Source organism: Lolium perenne, chromosome 7, assembly GCF_019359855.2.
Source record: "Lolium perenne isolate Kyuss_39 chromosome 7, Kyuss_2.0, whole genome shotgun sequence".
Taxonomy (NCBI): domain Eukaryota; kingdom Viridiplantae; phylum Streptophyta; class Magnoliopsida; order Poales; family Poaceae; genus Lolium; species Lolium perenne.
In genome coordinates this window covers 243,419,449-243,436,716 of record NC_067250.2, presented here as the reverse complement: position 1 = coordinate 243,436,716, position 17,268 = coordinate 243,419,449, and the positions used below count along the sequence as shown (strand labels likewise).

Genomic DNA, 17,268 nt, shown 5'->3' with positions numbered 1-17,268 from the left:
TGGGTGTGTCCATTACATCATTCATATAATGATATAACCTTGTTATTAATAACATCCAATGTTCATGATTATGAAACTAATCATCCATTAATCAACAAGCTAGTTTAAGAGGCATACTAGGGACTTCTTGTTGTCTACATATCACACATGTACTAATGTTTCGGTTAATACAATTATAGCATGATATATAAACATTTATCATAAACATAAAGATATAAATAATAACCACTTTATTATTGCCTCTAGGGCATATCTCCTTCACAAAGATGAACACCACCTCCGGTGACCACCTTCTCTCCGGCAACAAACGGTGATGACCACCACTCTGACAATGGAAACCACCTCCTCTCCGACGACCGCCTCCTCTCCGACACCCACCTCCGACGCCCTGCCGCGCCACCGTCGGTGACCTGCTCCTTTCAGATGATGGCGACCGCCTCCGACGGCCTGATCCGCCACCGCCGATGCCCTGCGCCTACGACCGGATCGTACCCTAGATCTAGTCAACCTCACAAAGAGGCGACATGGACTCTATTGTTTTGGTTTAGTTCTTAGGGTGTTTTGTGTAAAATTACATGGACAGTTGGACACTGGTCCTAGATTTTTTTTAAAAATTGCAAAAAATAAATACTGGTAGCGGACCGGACGAGAGCCATAGACGGAGGGAGATCAGTACATGGGTGTACAAATGTGCATGCATTAATTTTTGCAAAAGCTTGTATATCATGTCTAGTTCACATGTAGAGCAATAAACATTAAGTAAATGGGAAGAAATATGAGTAAAAGTGTAAAACTGTAACTTTGTACACCCATTATTCATACGCTGACCCCACCACCGATGAGAGCCCGCGACTAATAACTTATTGGCAGCTTGCCGGGTGCACACGCGACTAGTACCTAACATACTAGTCGTGTGCCAGATGCGCACACGACTAGTAGACCCTTGCCACTAGCGAGGTACCATTAATGGGCGATGACCGGCGACTGGTAGCCAAATTTCGCACGCGACTTGGTAGGCTTTTCTGTAGTAGTGTAATAGCAAACTTCTTTTCTCTCTCAGATAATAGCAAACATCGAGAACTTTTTTAGTCTTCTTATTATACAATGCAGAGAATGATATATCCGAGATAAAGAAAACATAGCTAGGTTAGCACGAAATGCCTCGATTTGCCTACCCATATAAACGTCCCTGTCCAAACGAAAGAACTTTAGCTGATAGGGCCTAGCTTCAAAACAGAACGCACAAGATGCATGAACGAAAATGACCTGTCATGGGAGGAGGTTCCTTGGTTCTTTCGAGTGAGGTTTTGCATGAATTCAATCATACAGGTCTCACCAGTAATCGCATCAAGCATAAAGATTACATATGCATTACTAACCTTTACTATTATATCATTCGTAAAAAAACCTTTACTATTATATGATTGTTGCATCATCTACAACTACAAGCAACTGAACAAGATAATCATGTGGTTCAGTAAATTGGTGCTAAGCTGAAGAACTTCAGATTGGATACAGATTATCAAATATAGACTCGTCAACGCCAGTATTTCGTTTGAATTGCAGAATAATTGGAGGTCAGCCAATTAAAGTTATATATTTTAAGTTTTTGTGTACGAAAATTGATGGATTATTTGAAGACCGTATGGAGGTATCAACTACACAAGCCACTTCCGAAGGTGCATGTGCTCATGGGCACATATGTGATGGGATCTATTCTCAACAATAGTGATGTGTTCTAATTTTACATAAGGTGGAGAACCAACCCGTGGTTGGGTGGTTAGGTGGGCAGTGGCACCCCCAGTCCATCATAGTTCAAATCATAGGTTTGACACTTTGGTGTCTCATTAAAGGCGAGAGGCAACGTTTTCGTCGACAGCGAGACATTTGTGGTGACTTTGTCAATCTCAAGACCCGTTGGACGAAGTTTCTTGGACGCAGTCTCTCGGAGGTGCTCATAGGGGTAGGGTGTGCGTGTGTGCATTCATAGGAGTGAGTGTGTATGTGCGTATATGTAAGCATCTACGTTTGTACTGTGTTTCGCAAAAAAAAATTACATAAGGTGTGCTAAACATTAATAATTTCATAGAGATATGTATAATTCAGCAAATTAATAAATTTGCATATTTTCACATACAACGTGTATGTATGAATTAATATACTAGATGTGAGTTCATGTCTCTAATTCTAAGAAGCGGTAAGCTAAAAAGGTACTATATTATCGGCAACTATATATTTAAAGCTTTCACGCATTCCATTTAATTCGGCAGCTTGAAGCACATATGGTTTGTGATTTTCTACACTAGAATATTAGTTCTCGGCAATTTTGACGTACCACACGTCACACCATATATGTAAAAATATTTAAAATGTAATAGTGTTTGTGCCTTATAAAGATCAAGACTGGTACTTATGTTGCACTATTGCATCACTGTACATTAATGCATAATATTATAGCAAGTCTGCTGACTGTAGCCAACTAATACAAGACATAGCCAATTGCCAAACCCATGGATGATTCCAAGAAAAGTCAGAAGTAGAGATCGTCCATATGTCTCCGCTTGGAATTTGTGCACGAAAGAACCTAATTAAGATATCTAATTCCATATAACTGATATGGAAAGTATATATTCCAAAACATTTGTTTAGATATGCTCTTATTGCGAGAAAGAGAGATGATGCTAAAAACATTACCAACAAAATGGAATACCGTATAAAATGCTATCAAGCAAGTAGAAGAGCATCTTACGGGAAAAAAGATCAATGCAGTTATATTCCAATTAGTACAACGCGAATCACACGTGTGCAATCTTAGAACCCTCCCGGAAATTATAAATAGCCCCAAAACCCTTGCAATCTCCCCAAGCTTTTGTAGTTTCATAGGGTATACACTTGCTCTGAGACTCACATATACTATGTCTAATGACTCCTTGACAAGGGCGCATATAGTTGGAGATGTTCTAGACCCATTTGCTAGCTCAGTGCCTCTAACTGTGATGTATGATGGGAGGCCTGTGTTTAACGGGATGGAGTTTCGCTCACCGGCGGTCACTCTGAAACCGAGAGTTGAGATCGGGGGTGACGATTTTCGAGTGGCCTATACCCTAGTAAGCCCATTACTTTGCACCCAAAAGATTACTCCATTGATGGTTGACCATATGTGTATGGCGATGGTGTGAACTCTAGAGAGCTTGGGAATTCATGCCTTAAGTTTGGAGCTTGGGAAATCAATGGTTTGACCCAGCCAAGCTATGCTTGGCCTAGCTCATATTGCTACCTCTTTGCCTGAACTTGTTTTTGGCACCCCAGCCAAAAATATAACCAGGTTACTTTTTTTTATCTCCTAACATTTTGACCATGTGCTTGTGTAAATGTAAATAAATTAGGTTATGATAGATCCTGATGCGCCTAATCCCAGCAACCCAACGTTGAGGGAGTACCTGCATTGGTAAGCCATAGCTCCGGCATGTCTTGTCATTTCTACACATTTGTGTTTCTTTTCACTATTAACGATATTGATGGACTGCTCTAAGTACTTTATTTTTATTTGTCATTCAGGATGGTGACTGATGTCCCAGCATCAACAGATGATAGTTTTGGTGAGTACATATATCAACATGGATAATACACAATGATACACAACTATAATAGCTTGCATTCATATAAACTCCTAAAAACTAGTATGGATCATCCTTCCCTCAATGCGATGAGAACATGAAGTTAATTGCAGAATCAGGCTTTCATTCATGTTTCTTGCCAAAAGGTTCTTGTTACATACCGTTTCTGATTATATTGCATAGTCATGCACCAGCTTATACTTAGTGCTTAGTTTGGGGTTGTTGTTTTCTACTGCGTATCCAATACACTGAATTATAATACATGTTAATTAGCTTGCAAATAGTGGATGTGTGTAGTGTACTATATAGAGTTGAATGAAAAGTATGTTCAAAGCTACTTATACATGTTTCCCTTCAGCATGCGCAATGGTGTTGGATATAGCTAGTGAAGTTGCCAAATGCGAAAATGTTGTATCAGTTACTTACAAAATATTTATTCCATATTGCCATATTTTTCATGTTTCAGTGTTTACTTAATGTTTCATTGATATTTTTCTAGCTGCGCATATTTTGTATGACGTGACTTTGGAAATTAGAAACATATACTCAGTCCATCCCAATTTAGGTGGCGCACACTTTTTTGAAGTCTAAGTTTGACAATCGATTTGGCCAACGAAACATGAATTATATGTTATGCTTGTTACACTATTATATTAAAATTGTATTCAAGTAATTTTTCAATGTTTTACTTTTTAACAAAAGTAAAAATTGTATAATTAATGAAAATAGCGAAAAAAGTTTAAACACGCAAAATAAGGGCGTCACATACATTGGGAGGGAGGGACTATATTGTTGCTAACTTGCCATGTATCCAAAATCTTGGAAGGAATACTCAAACAAGGGACGCGTGCATAAGTTGTGCCATGACCGCATTTATGAAATTTACATGAATTAGATGGGAATGGTACAGTTATGGTTTCATGGAAAATTGAATATATCATGTAGCGTAGAAAATGAAAAATACGATATTTCTAATCTGTTAGTTTATGATAGACTTGTCACAGTTACTTGAATTTTATTTCTATCACTAGAGATAATCAACCAAATATTAAGCCATGTTAATTAGGGTTACCAAGACAGTATTCGTGCATATAATAGCTATAAACAGTGAAAAAACATACAATCATATATACACCTTCAATGGAACTTAAATATAGTCTACAGTCGTTATTGTCATCACCTCCCACTTTCTCGCAGATCAGTGATCTGGTGGAAGATCACATTTTTCTTATCTTATCTCTCAACTAGCTCTATTCTTTGATGAAATTGCAGGACGAGAGATCGTGCCATACGAGAGCCCAAGCCCCACCATGGGTATCCACCGCATCGTGCTGGTGCTGTATCAGCAGCTGGGGCGTGGAACAGTGTTTGCGCCGCAAGTGCGCCAGAACTTCAACTCGCGCAGCTTCGCTCGCCGCTTCAACCTCGGAAAGCCCGTCGCCGCCATGTACTTCAACTGCCAGCGCCCGACGGGCACCGGTGGGAGAAGGTTCACCTGATCTGTCTCACTATAGTATACTCGTATGTGCTGCATCGCACGGACCTATACCTAGCTAGCTAGAATAAATGTATTGGATTCATGTCTGGTCTATCAAACTGATGGGTCAGCCATGTTCAGCTCGAAAGGCAATTAAGCTCGAGCTTACCAGTACTCAGCATGCGTGCTTAAGGATGCACGTTAGCCGCATCACACGGTACTTAGCTAGAAAGTTTGAATAATGTACCTGTGTTGTACTTGTAGGCTCCTTAAGTAATGGGCCTTCACAAGGATGTGTTGCTGCTGTTCAAGAAGGGATGTGACATTTTGTTACACCATGGTAATGAGATATGTATGCGCGCGGTTGTTCTTATCTCATGTTTCAGCAAAAAATAATTCACAGTCTAATAATGTCGGATGGTTCTAGCAACAATTTAGAAATATTTGTTGCTCTAGCTCCTTAGAAATATAGCTAAGACTATTAAGTTCATGGAGGTTGAACTGGAGATCCTGCACGCCCCCTAGGATGAGATTCTTCATCTGGTTGGTTTTTTAGACAAATGTTGGATGGATGAGCGGCTACCGCGACATGGTATCCCGCATATGACGAGCTGGCTGATGTGCGGGTAATCCGAGGAGGCTACGGCACACATTACTACTGGTTGCCCCTTTTTGAGGATGATCTGGTATGAGATATTGACGTGGATTTGATCCACCTTAGGCCTTCCAACGGTTGTGGGTGACTTTCCGGATTGGATGTTGTTGGTGATGCGAGCCACCCCTCACCAGCTGCGCATGGGCACCTCATCGTTGATCATGCTCACGGTGTGGTGGTTCTGGAAGCACCGGAACATATCATTGTTTGAAAATGCACGTCCCTTAGTGACCTCCATGTTCGACACAATCAGAACCCAAGTGCAAGCGTGAGTGAACGCTGGAGCATGGAGTCTTGATCAACTTCTCCCCTAGACTAGGTTTTGGGTTGAGTTGTATGGTGCGGTGTTGATCTTTTTAGATCTTGTACATATAGCCTTCTTTTTTATAATGCATTAAAATACAATCTTTTTTTTGCATGTTCACCAAAAGAAAAGCAAGACCATTGATGAAACATGGAATAATGCATTAAATTGGGACGACTGAGTTTGTGGTGCACTAGATGACATCAGAACAATGTCCATACACTAGTGGAAAACAGGGCTTTTGTGGCGGGTGGTAAGAGTCTTTTGTCGCGGGCGGCCATCCGCGACAAGGAAGGCGCGATAAAAGGTCCACCTTTTGTCGCGGGTCGCTTACCACCCGCGACATATAGTCCACCACGTGGCAGGCGCGGGGCGCGCAGGGGACAGGCCCTTTTGTCGTGGGCGGTATTACCACCCGCGACAAAAGGCCCTCTACGTGGCGCGCGCACAACACTGCTGCTTTAGGGTTTGAGGGGTGCAGCACCCCCCCCCCCCCGCCACCGACCCCCTTTTATTTCATTTTTTCATTCGAAAATAAAAGTTGCATATATTTGTACGCTACTAGAAGTGGTACACGTTCATTCATTATATATAGATCGATCAAACAAATATTGGAAGCAAAAGTCGATTCCCCTTATATATTCGTAGATTCCCCTTACATATATATATATATACATGGAGCTCACGACTACCAGTACTAAAGACCGTCTATTTCGCGGGAGAGGGAGAGCGCCTATTTGGACTAAACAAGCCGTTGTTGTCTATTACTTCTCTAACCAAAAGTACCGCCAGTTCCTCCGCAATTCCTAGTAGGTGTTCCTTTGGTTGGAGTGTGTCCCGCATGAACTCGACCTATATACGAAAATGAGATGAGTATGACTATATCAATCTTGATAACGAAATATTGACAATAATAAATAAAGTTGTGAATGTTATTGCTTACGTTGAATTTATTATTGTTCTGCTTCTCAGTGGTTAACATGCGAATGGACTCGCAAACGTAGTATCCACATAGATTTGTCCCCTGTGGCTGCTGGGCGCACGCTACATGAGTAAATGTTAGCCTCTCTGCCCAGGTGATACGTCTCCAACGTATCGATAATTTCTTATGTTCCATGCTACTTTATTGATGATACCTACATGTTTTATGCATACTTTATGTCATATTTATGCATTTTCCGGCACTAACCTATCAACGAGATGCCGAAGAGCCAGTTGTTGTTTTCTGTAGTTTTTGGTTTCAGAAATCCTAGTAAGGAAATATTCTCGGAATTGGACGAAATCAACGCCCAGGATCTTATTTTTCCACGAAGCTTCCAGAAGTCCAGAGAGGAAACGAAGTGGGGCGACGAGGCCGCCACACACCAGGGCGGCGCGGCCCAGGCCCTGGCCGCGCCGGCCTATGGTGTGGGCCCCTCGTGGCGCCCCCTGACCTACCCTTCCGCCTACTTAAGCCTTTTTCGAGAATAACTCCAGTACCGAGAGCCACGATACGGAAAACCTTCTAGAGACGCCGCCGCCGCCAATCCCATCTCGGGGGATTCAGGAGATCGCCTTCGGCACCCTGCCGGAGAGGGGAATCATCTCCCGGAGGACTCTTCACCGCCATGGTCGCCTCCGGAGTGATGTGTGAGTAGTTCACCCCTGGACTATGGGTCCATAGCAGTAGCTAGATGGTCGTCTTCTCCTAATTGTGCTATCATTGTTGGATCTTGTGAGCTGCCTAACATGATCAAGATCATCTATCTGTAATGCTACATGTTGTGTTTGTTGGGATCCGATAAATAATGAATGCTATGTTATATTGATTATCAATCTATCATCTATGTGTTGTTTATGATCTTGCATGCTCTCCGTTGCTAGTAGAGGCTCTGGCCAAGTTTTTGCTTGTAACTCCAAGAGGGAGTATTTATGCTCGATAGTGGGTTCATGTCTCCATTAAATCTGGGGGAGTGACAGAAACCTCTAAGGTTGTGGATATGCTGTTGCCACTAGGGATAAAACATCAATGCTATGTCTAAGGATATATGTATTGATTACATTACGCACCATACTTAATGCAATTGTCTGTTGTTTGCAACTTAATACTGGAGGGGGTTCGGATGATAACCTGAAGGTGGACTTTTTAGGCATAGATGCATGCTGGATAGCGGTCTATGTACTTTATCGTAATGCCCAATTAAATCTCACAATACTCATCATAACATGTATGTGCATGGTCATGCCCTCTTTATTTGTCAATTGCCCAACTGTAATTTGTTCACCCAACATGCTTATTCTTATGGGAGAGACACCTCTAGTGAACTGTGGACCCCGGTCCATTCTTTTACATCGAATACAATCATCTTTGCAATACTCGTTCTACTGTTCTCTGCAAACATCATCATCCACACTATACATCTAATCCTTTGTTACAGCAAGCCGGTGAGATTGACAACCTCACTGTTACATTGGGACAAAGTACTTTGGTTGTGTTGTGCAGGTTCCACGTTGTCGCCGGAATCCCTGGTGTTGCGCCGCACTACACTCCGCCGCCATCAACCTTCAACGTGCTTCTTGGCTCCTACTGGTTCGATAAACCTTGGTTTCTTACTGAGGGAAAACTTGCTGCTGTACGCATCACACCTTCCTCTTGGGGTTCCCAACGGACGCGTGTTGTACGCGTATCAAGACTATTTTCTGGCGCCGTTGCCGGGGAGATCAAGACACGCTGCAAGGGGAGTCTCCACCTCCAATCTCTTTACTTTTTTTTTCTTGCTTTATTTTTATTTACTTCTTTGTTTGCTGCACTAAAACAAAACACAAAAAAATTAGTTGCTAGTTTTACTTTATTTACTGTCTTGTTTGCATACTCCATATTAAAAACACAAAAAATTTAGTTACTTGCATTTACTTTACTTATTTCATCATGTTTCCTCCTAAGTTTATTCTTAAAGATGTACCGGTAGGCCGAGGGTCTATCCTTGGGAAAGATAATATAGAAGATTTTTTCACTCATATTAGTACGGTTGAAGATTTTGAAGATAGACACCTGGTAGAACTTGCTCCTACTTATGAAATTGCTGCTGCTTCTTTAGTACACATGTTAGAAGCTAGATTTGTTAACCTCAACCCCGTAATGCAGCATATGTTTCTTACACTAGGTGATATGGAAGAGGGAGAAAAGAAAGATTTTTTCTTAGAAACCCATCTTAAAGAATTTGGTGATGTAGCAAGAGAAGCTAGAAAAGTCTTTACTAAATATAATATGCTTGGCTCTTATACAAACTTTGCTAGCACCCTTGAAAAGATGGAAAAAGATAGACAAAAGTACACTAATAAAGTTAATTATGAAGGGGATATTAAAACATCAATACCTTGCAAGCTCTTGGGAATGTGCGAGGCACTAGAAAAGAATTTTGATTGGATTGTTCCTGAAAATTTGTTTGATGAGAGTAGCAAGCCTAAGGGTAATGAAAAGGGAGCCTCTGAAACTTACATAGATAAGATACAATGCATAGTTGAGAAAACTCCAAACCCCGCTGTAGATGCATCATCTCTTGATAACACTTGATACACACTTTCTGCGCCTAGCTGAAAGGCGTTAAAGAAAAGCGCTTATGGGAGACAACCCATGATTTTACTACTGCAATTTTATTTTATATTTGAGTCTTGGAAGTTGTTACTACTGTAGCAACATCTCCTTATCTTAGTTTTGTTGCATTGTTGTGCCAAGTAAAGTCTTTGATAGTAAGGTTCATACTAGATTTGGATTACTGTGCAGAAACAGATTTCTTGCTGTCACGAATCTGGACAGAATTCTCTGTAGGAAACTCAGAAAATTCCGCCAATTTACGTGAGTGATCCTCAGATATGTACGCAACTTTAATTCAATTTGAGCATTTTCATTTGAGCAAGTCTGGTGCCTCTTAGAAATTCATCTTTACGGACTGTTCTGTTTTGACAGATTCTGCCTTTTATTTCGCATTGCCTGTTTTGCTATGCTTGATGGATTTTTCTATTCCATTAACTTTCAGTAGCTTTGTGCAATGTCCAGAAGTGTTAAGAATGATTATTTCACCTCTGAACATGTGAATTTTGATTATGCACTAACCCTCTAATGAGTTGTTTTGAGTTTGGTGTGGAGGACGTTTTCAAGGATCAAGAGAGGAGGATGATACAATATGATCAAGGAGAGTGAAAGCTCTAAGCTTGGGGATGCCCCGGTGGTTCACCCCTGCATATTTCAAGAAGACTCAAGCGTCTAAGCTTGGGGATGCCCAAGGCAGGGCATCCCCTTCTTCATCGACAACATTATCAGGTTCCTCTAGTGAAACTATATTTTTATTCCATCACATCTTATGTACTTTGCTTGGAGCGTCTATTTGTTTTTATTTTTGTTTTGTTTGAATAAAGTTGGATCCTAGCATTCATTGTGTGGGAGAGAGACACGCTCCGCTGTTGCATATGGACAAATATGTCCTTAGGCTTTACTCATAATATTCATGGCGAAGGTTGAAACTGCTTCGTTAAATTGTTATATGGTTGGAAACGGGAAATGCTACTTGTGGTAATTGGTATAATGTCTTGGATAATGTGATACTTGGCAATTGTTGTGCTCATGTTTAAGCTCTTGCATCATATACTTTGCACCTATTAATGAAGAAATACATAGAGCTTGCTAAAATTTGGTTTGCATAATTGGTCTCTCTAAGGTTTAGATAATTTCTAGTAAAGGTCGAACAACAAGGAAGACGGTATAGAGTCTTATAATACTTACAATATGTCTTTTATGTGAGTTTTGCTGTACCGGTTCATACTTGTGTTTGTTTCAAATAACCTTGCTAGCCTAAGCCTTGTACCGAGAGGGAATACTTCTCATGCATCCAAAATCCTTGAGCCAAACACTATGCCACTTGTGTCCACCATACCTACCTACTACATGGTATTTCTCCGTCATTCCAAAGTAAATTGCTTGAGTGCTACCTTTAAAATTTCCATTCTACGCCTTTGCAATATATAGCTCATGGGACAAATAGCCTAAAAACTATTGTGGTATTGAATATGTACTTATGCACTTTATTTTTTATAAGTTGCTTGTTGAGCGATAACCATGTTCCTGGGGACGCCATCAACTACTCTTTGTTGAATATCATGTGAGTTGCTATGCATGTTCGTCTTGTCTGAAGTAAGGGCAATTTACCATGAGTTGAATGGTTTGAGCATGCATATTGTTAGAGAAGAACATTGGGCCGCTAACTAAAGCCATGATCCATGGTGAAAGTTTCAGTTTTGGACAAATATCCTCAATCTCATATGAGAAAATTAATTGTTGTTGAATGCTTATGCATTAAAGAGGAGTTCATTATCTGTTGTCTATGTTGTCCCGGTATGGATGTCTAAGTTGAGAATAATCAATAGCGAGAAATACAATGCGAGCTTTCTCCTTAGACCTTTGTACATGCGGCATAGAGGTACCCCTTTGTGACACTTGGTTAAAACATATGTATTGGGGTGATAATCCAGGTAATCCGAGCTAATTAGGACAAGGTGCGGGCACTATTAGTATACTATGCATGAGGCTTGCAACTTGTAGGATATAATTTACATGATGCATATGCTTTATTACTACCGTTGACAAAATTGTTTCTTGTTTTAAAAATCAAAGCTCTAGCACAAATATAGAAATCAATGCTTCCCTCGTCGAAGGGCCTTTCTTCTACTTTTATGTTGAGTCAGTTCACCTATTTCTCTCCATCTCAAGAAGCAAACACTTGTGTTAACTGTGCATTGATTCCTACATACTTGCATATTGCACTTATTATATTACTTTATGTTGACAATATCCATGAGCTATACATGTTACAAGTTGAAAGCAACCGCTGAAACTTAATCTTCCTTTGTGTTGCTTCAATACCTTTACTATGAATTTATTGCTTTATGAGTTAACTCTTATGCAAGACTTATTGATGCTTGTCTTGAAAGTACTATTCATGAAAAGTCTTTGCTATATGATTCAATTGTTTACTCATTACATTTACATTGCTTCGAATTGCTGCATTCATTACATGTGCTTACAATAGTATTGATCAAGATTATGATAGCATGTCACTTCAGAAATTATCTTTGTTATCGTTTACCTACTCGGGATGAGTAGGAACTAAGCTTGGGGATGCTGATACGTCTCCAACGTATCGATAATTTCTTATGTTCCATGCTACTTTATTGATGACACCTACATGTTTTATGCATACTTTATGTCATATTTATGCATTTTCCGGCACTAACCTATTAACGAGATGCCGAAGAGCCGATTCTTTGTTTCTGCTGTTTTTGGTTTCAGAAATCCTAGTAAGGAAATATTCTCGGAATTGGACGAAATCAACGCCCATGATCTTATTTTTCCACGAAGCTTCCAGAAGTCCGGAGAGAAAACGAAGTGGGGCGACGAGGCCGCCACACACCAGGGCGGCGCGGCCCAGGCCCTGGCCGCGCCGGCCTGTGGTGTGGGCCCCTCGTGGCGCCCCCTGACCTACCCTTCCGCCTACTTAAGCCTTCGTCGAGAATAACTCCAGTACCGAGAGCCACGATACAGAAAAACTTCCAGAGACGCCGCCGCCGCCAATCCCATCTCGGGGGATTCAGGAGATCGCCTCCGGCACCCTGCGAAGAGGGAATCATCTCCCGGAGGACTCTTCACCGCCATGGTCGCCTCCGGAGTGATGTGTGAGTAGTTCACCCCTGGACCATGGGTCTATAGCAGTAGCTAGATGGTCGTCTTCTCCTAATTGTGCTATCATTGTTGGATCTTGTGAGCTACCTAACATGATCAAGATCATCTATCTGTAATGCTACATGTTGTGTTTGTTGGGATCCGATGAATAATGAATGCTATGTTATGTTGATTATCAATCTATCATCTATGTGCTGTTTATGATCTTGCATGCTCTCCGTTGCTAGTAGAGGCTCTGGCCAAGTTTTTGCTTGTAACTCCAAGAGGGAGTATTTATGCTCGATAGTGGGTTCATGTCTCCATTAAATCTGGGGAGTGACAGAAACCTCTAAGGTTGTGGATGTGCTGTTGCCACTAGGGATAAAACATCAATGCTATGTCTAAGGATATATTTATTGATTACATTACGCACCATACTTAATGCAATTGTCTCTTGTTTGCAACTTAATACTGGAGGGGGTTCGGATGATAACCTGAAGGTGGACTTTTTAGTTATAGATGCATGCTGGATAGCGGTCTATGTACTTTGTCGTAATGCCCAATTAAATCTCACAATACTCATCATAACATGTATGTGCATGGCCATGCCCTCTTTATTTGTCAATTTCCCAACTGTAATTTGTTCACCCAACATGCTTATTCTTATGGGAGAGACACCTCTAGTGAACTATGGATCCCGGTCCATTCTTTTACATCGAATACAATCTACTGCAATACTCGTTCTACTGTTCTCTGCAAACATCATCATCCACACTATACATCTAATCCTTTGTTACAGCAAGCCTGTGAGATTGACAACCTCACTGTTACGTTGGGACAAAGTACTTTGGTTGTGTTGTGCAGGTTCCACGTTGTCGCCGGAATCCCTGGTGTTGCGCCGCACTACACTCCGCCTCCATCAACCTTCAACGTGCTTCTTGGCTCCTACTGGTTCGATAAACCTTGGTTTCTTACTGAGGGAAAACTTGCTGCTGTACGCATCACACCTTCCTCTTGGGGTTCCCAACGGACGCGTGTTGTACGCGTATCACCAGGTACCCTTAGTATGTTTCCTGAAAGCTCTCCAAGACCTGCCAGGCAAAAGAATGATTGAATGAGTGGATAATTAATTGAAATCTCACGAAAGATATAGCGTGGCGATGAAGGAAATTACACTTGGAGCAACTTCTGCAAGTCGAGGAATCCGTCTAGGTCTATACTCATTGGGTCCCTTACTTCAACTATTCCGTTATCAACTTGAATGTCTAGTAGAATCCAGTGGAAGTTGCACATGTTTATGTATATACATCAGGAATTACACTTAACATCGAGTAAGAAAAAATGAATGTGTATAAGAGATCATTAAGACTCTTACTCGTAGTTGTAAGGAAAAAGTATTGAATCACAGAAATGTTGCTCCCCCAAAAACCTTAGTAGGTTTACCCCCGTTTCTTCGCGTTTATGCTTTACCGTTTCATGATGTACTTTATCTGGGTCAATAAACCCAATATTGATAATATTATTACTTTTGCATTCACTGATCTTCAATTTGCATAAGAGAACACATAAGATATAATGAGTATATGCAATGAAAACGAACATGAACTGAATGAAAATGAACTTATATGTAGTTAACAACTTACAAGCAATAGCAACTCATGAAAGATTTGTCGAGGGCTTCTAAATTTAATAACTGCCAGAGTTCATTCATCTCAATATGGATCTCCTCCTTTCGGTAGTAATATTCAAATGGTATATTCGCCACGATGTACCTTATGTTCTCCTTGCATGCATCAAGGTATCACTGATGCAAATTCCACATATGTGTTGGCAGTTTATGCAGCCGCTTTCAGCTGACCAAGTCGGCCCCGTAGACAAATTTAGGAGCTATATCAGCAGTGGCTAGTGCAGCATCTGCGGCACCGAGCAATTCCTCCACGGTAACTCCACATGTAGCCGCTAGCTTTGCAGCTTCTTCCATATCGATACCTGATACGTCTCCAACGTATCGATAATTTCTTATGTTCCATGCTTGTTTTATGACAATACCTACATGTTTTATACATACTTTATGTCATACTTATGCATTTTCCGGCACTAACCTATTAACAAGATGTCGAAGAGCCAGTTGATGTTTTCTGCTGTTTTTGGTTTCAGAAATCCTAGTAAGGAAATATTCTCGGAATTGGACGAAATCAACGCCCAGGATCTTATTTTTCCACGAAGCTTCCAGAAGTCCGGAGGAGATACGAAGTGGGGCGACGAGGCGCCCACACAACAGGGCGGCGCGGCCCAGCCCCTGGCCACGCGGCCCTGGCGTGTGGGGCCCTCGTGGCGCCCCCTGACCTACCCTTCCACCTACTTAAGCCTTCGTCGATAATAGTTCCAGTACCGAGAGCCACGATACGGAAAACCTTCCAGAGACGCCGCCGCCACCAATCCCATCTCGGGGGATTCAGGAGATCGCCTCCGGCACCCTGCCGGAGAGGGGAATCATCTCCCGGAGGACTCTTCACCGCCATGGTCGCCTCCGGAGTGATGTGTGAGTAGTTCACCCCTGGACTATGGGTCCATAGCAGTAGCTAGATGGTCATCTTCTCCTAATTGTGCTATCATTGTTGGATCTTGTGAGCTGCCTAACATGATCAAGATCATCTATTTGTAATGCTACATGTTGGGTTTGTTGGGATCCGATGAATAATGAATGCTATGTTATGTTGATTATCAATCTATCATCTATGTGTTGTTTATGATCTTGCATGCTCTCCGTTGCTAGTAGAGGCTCTGGCCAAGTTGATACTTGTAACTCCAAGAGGGAGTATTTATGCTCGATAGTGGATTCATGTCTCCATTAAATCTGGGGGAGTGACAGCAACCCCTAAGGTTGTGGATGTGTTGTTGCCACTAGGGATAAAACATCAATGCTATGTCTAAGGATGTATTTGTTGATTACATTACGCACCATACTTAATGCAATTGTCTGTTGTTTGCAACTTAATACTGGAGGGGGTTCAGATGATAACCTGAAGGTGGAGTTTTTAGGCATAGATGCATGCTGGATAGCGGTCTATGTACTTTGTCGTAATGCCCAATTAAATCTCACACTACTCATCATAACATGTATGTGCATGGTCATGCCCTCTTTATTTGTCAATTGCCCAACTGTAATTTATTCACCCAACATGCTATTTATCTTATGGGAGAGACACCACTAGTGAACTGTGGACCCCGGTCCATTCTTTTACATCGAATACAATCTACTGCAATACTCGTTCTACTATTTTCTGCAAACATCATCATCCACACTATACATCTAATCCTTTGTTACAGCAAGCCGGTGAGATTGACAACCTCACTGTTACGTTGGGGCAAAGTACTTTGGTTGTGTTGTGCAGGTTCCACGTTGGCGCCGGAATCCCTGGTGTTACGCCGCACACACTCAGCCGCCATCAACTTCAACGTGCTTCTTGGCTCCTACTGGTTCGATAAACCTTGGTTTCTTACTGAGGGAAAACTTGCCGCTGTACGCATCACACCTTCCTCTTTGGGTTCCCAACGGACGCGTGCTGTACGCGTATCAAGCTCTTTTTCTGGCGCCGTTGCCGGGGAACTGAAGAATAGTTACACCACAAAGATTTCTAAACTCCCATGTCAACTGCACGCCAGCAAATCTTTTTCTGGCGCCGTTGCCGGGGAGATCAAGACACGCTGCAAGGGGAGTCTCCACTTCCAATCTCTTTACTTTGTTTTTGTCTTGCTTTATTTTTATTTACTTCTTTGTTTGCTGCACTAAATCAAAATACAAAAAAATTAGTTGCTAGCTTTACTTTATTTACTATCTTGTTTGCGTTCTCAATATTAAAAACACAAAAAAATTAGTTACTTGCATTTACCTTATTTTTATTATCATGACTAGTCCTGTAGTTGTTACTCTATCACCAGAGGAATCGATCTTCACTTTTAAACAAGGTGGTGAAGAGAATTTTAAAGAAGCTTGGTCTAGAATTTTTGATTCTTATAGTAAAACTGAACCTAAAATGACCCTAAGTTTGCTTCTTAGTAACTTTTATTTTGGGCTTATTCTTCGCTATAGATATGCCTTAGATGCTGTAGTGGGAGGAGATTTCCTTCATTGTGATGGGGATCAAGCTTTTAATGCCATAAGAAAATTGATTACATCATCTAGCTCCGATAATAATTTTGATCCATCTCTTGCTAGCATTCATAATAGATTAAACACTCTCGAAACAAATATATCCTGTTTAAAAGAAGGGTACAACCAAATTCGCAAATACTATGATTATGTTCCATTAAGTTTCGAACCTTCAATGTGGGTGCCTACCGTTAAAGTTGCTATTGGTGGTGAAACTTTTCATGCTCGTTGTGATATTATGTCTGAGTTTTGCCTTATGCCTAAAAGTATTTATGAATCTTTGACACTTTGGGAACTTACTGAAGGGGGAGAAGGAATAACTCTTACTGATAACTCTGTTATAATTCCTAAGGGTATAGCTAAAGGTGTTT

At 41.2% G+C, this 17,268-nt stretch overlaps 1 protein-coding gene across 1 annotated transcript; it reads left to right on the top strand.

Moving 5' to 3' along the window:
• Window positions 1-2,877: 2,877 nt before the first annotated feature.
• LOC127321333 (protein FLOWERING LOCUS T) lies at window positions 2,878-5,467 on the top strand. The gene is made up of 4 exons (XM_051350358.1): window positions 2,878-3,107; window positions 3,387-3,448; window positions 3,559-3,599; window positions 4,890-5,467. The coding sequence occupies exons 1-4, from the start codon at window positions 2,916-2,918 to the stop codon at window positions 5,114-5,116; spliced, it is 522 nt and encodes a 173-aa protein (XP_051206318.1). The 5' UTR covers window positions 2,878-2,915; the 3' UTR covers window positions 5,117-5,467.
• Window positions 5,468-17,268: the final 11,801 nt, after the last annotated feature.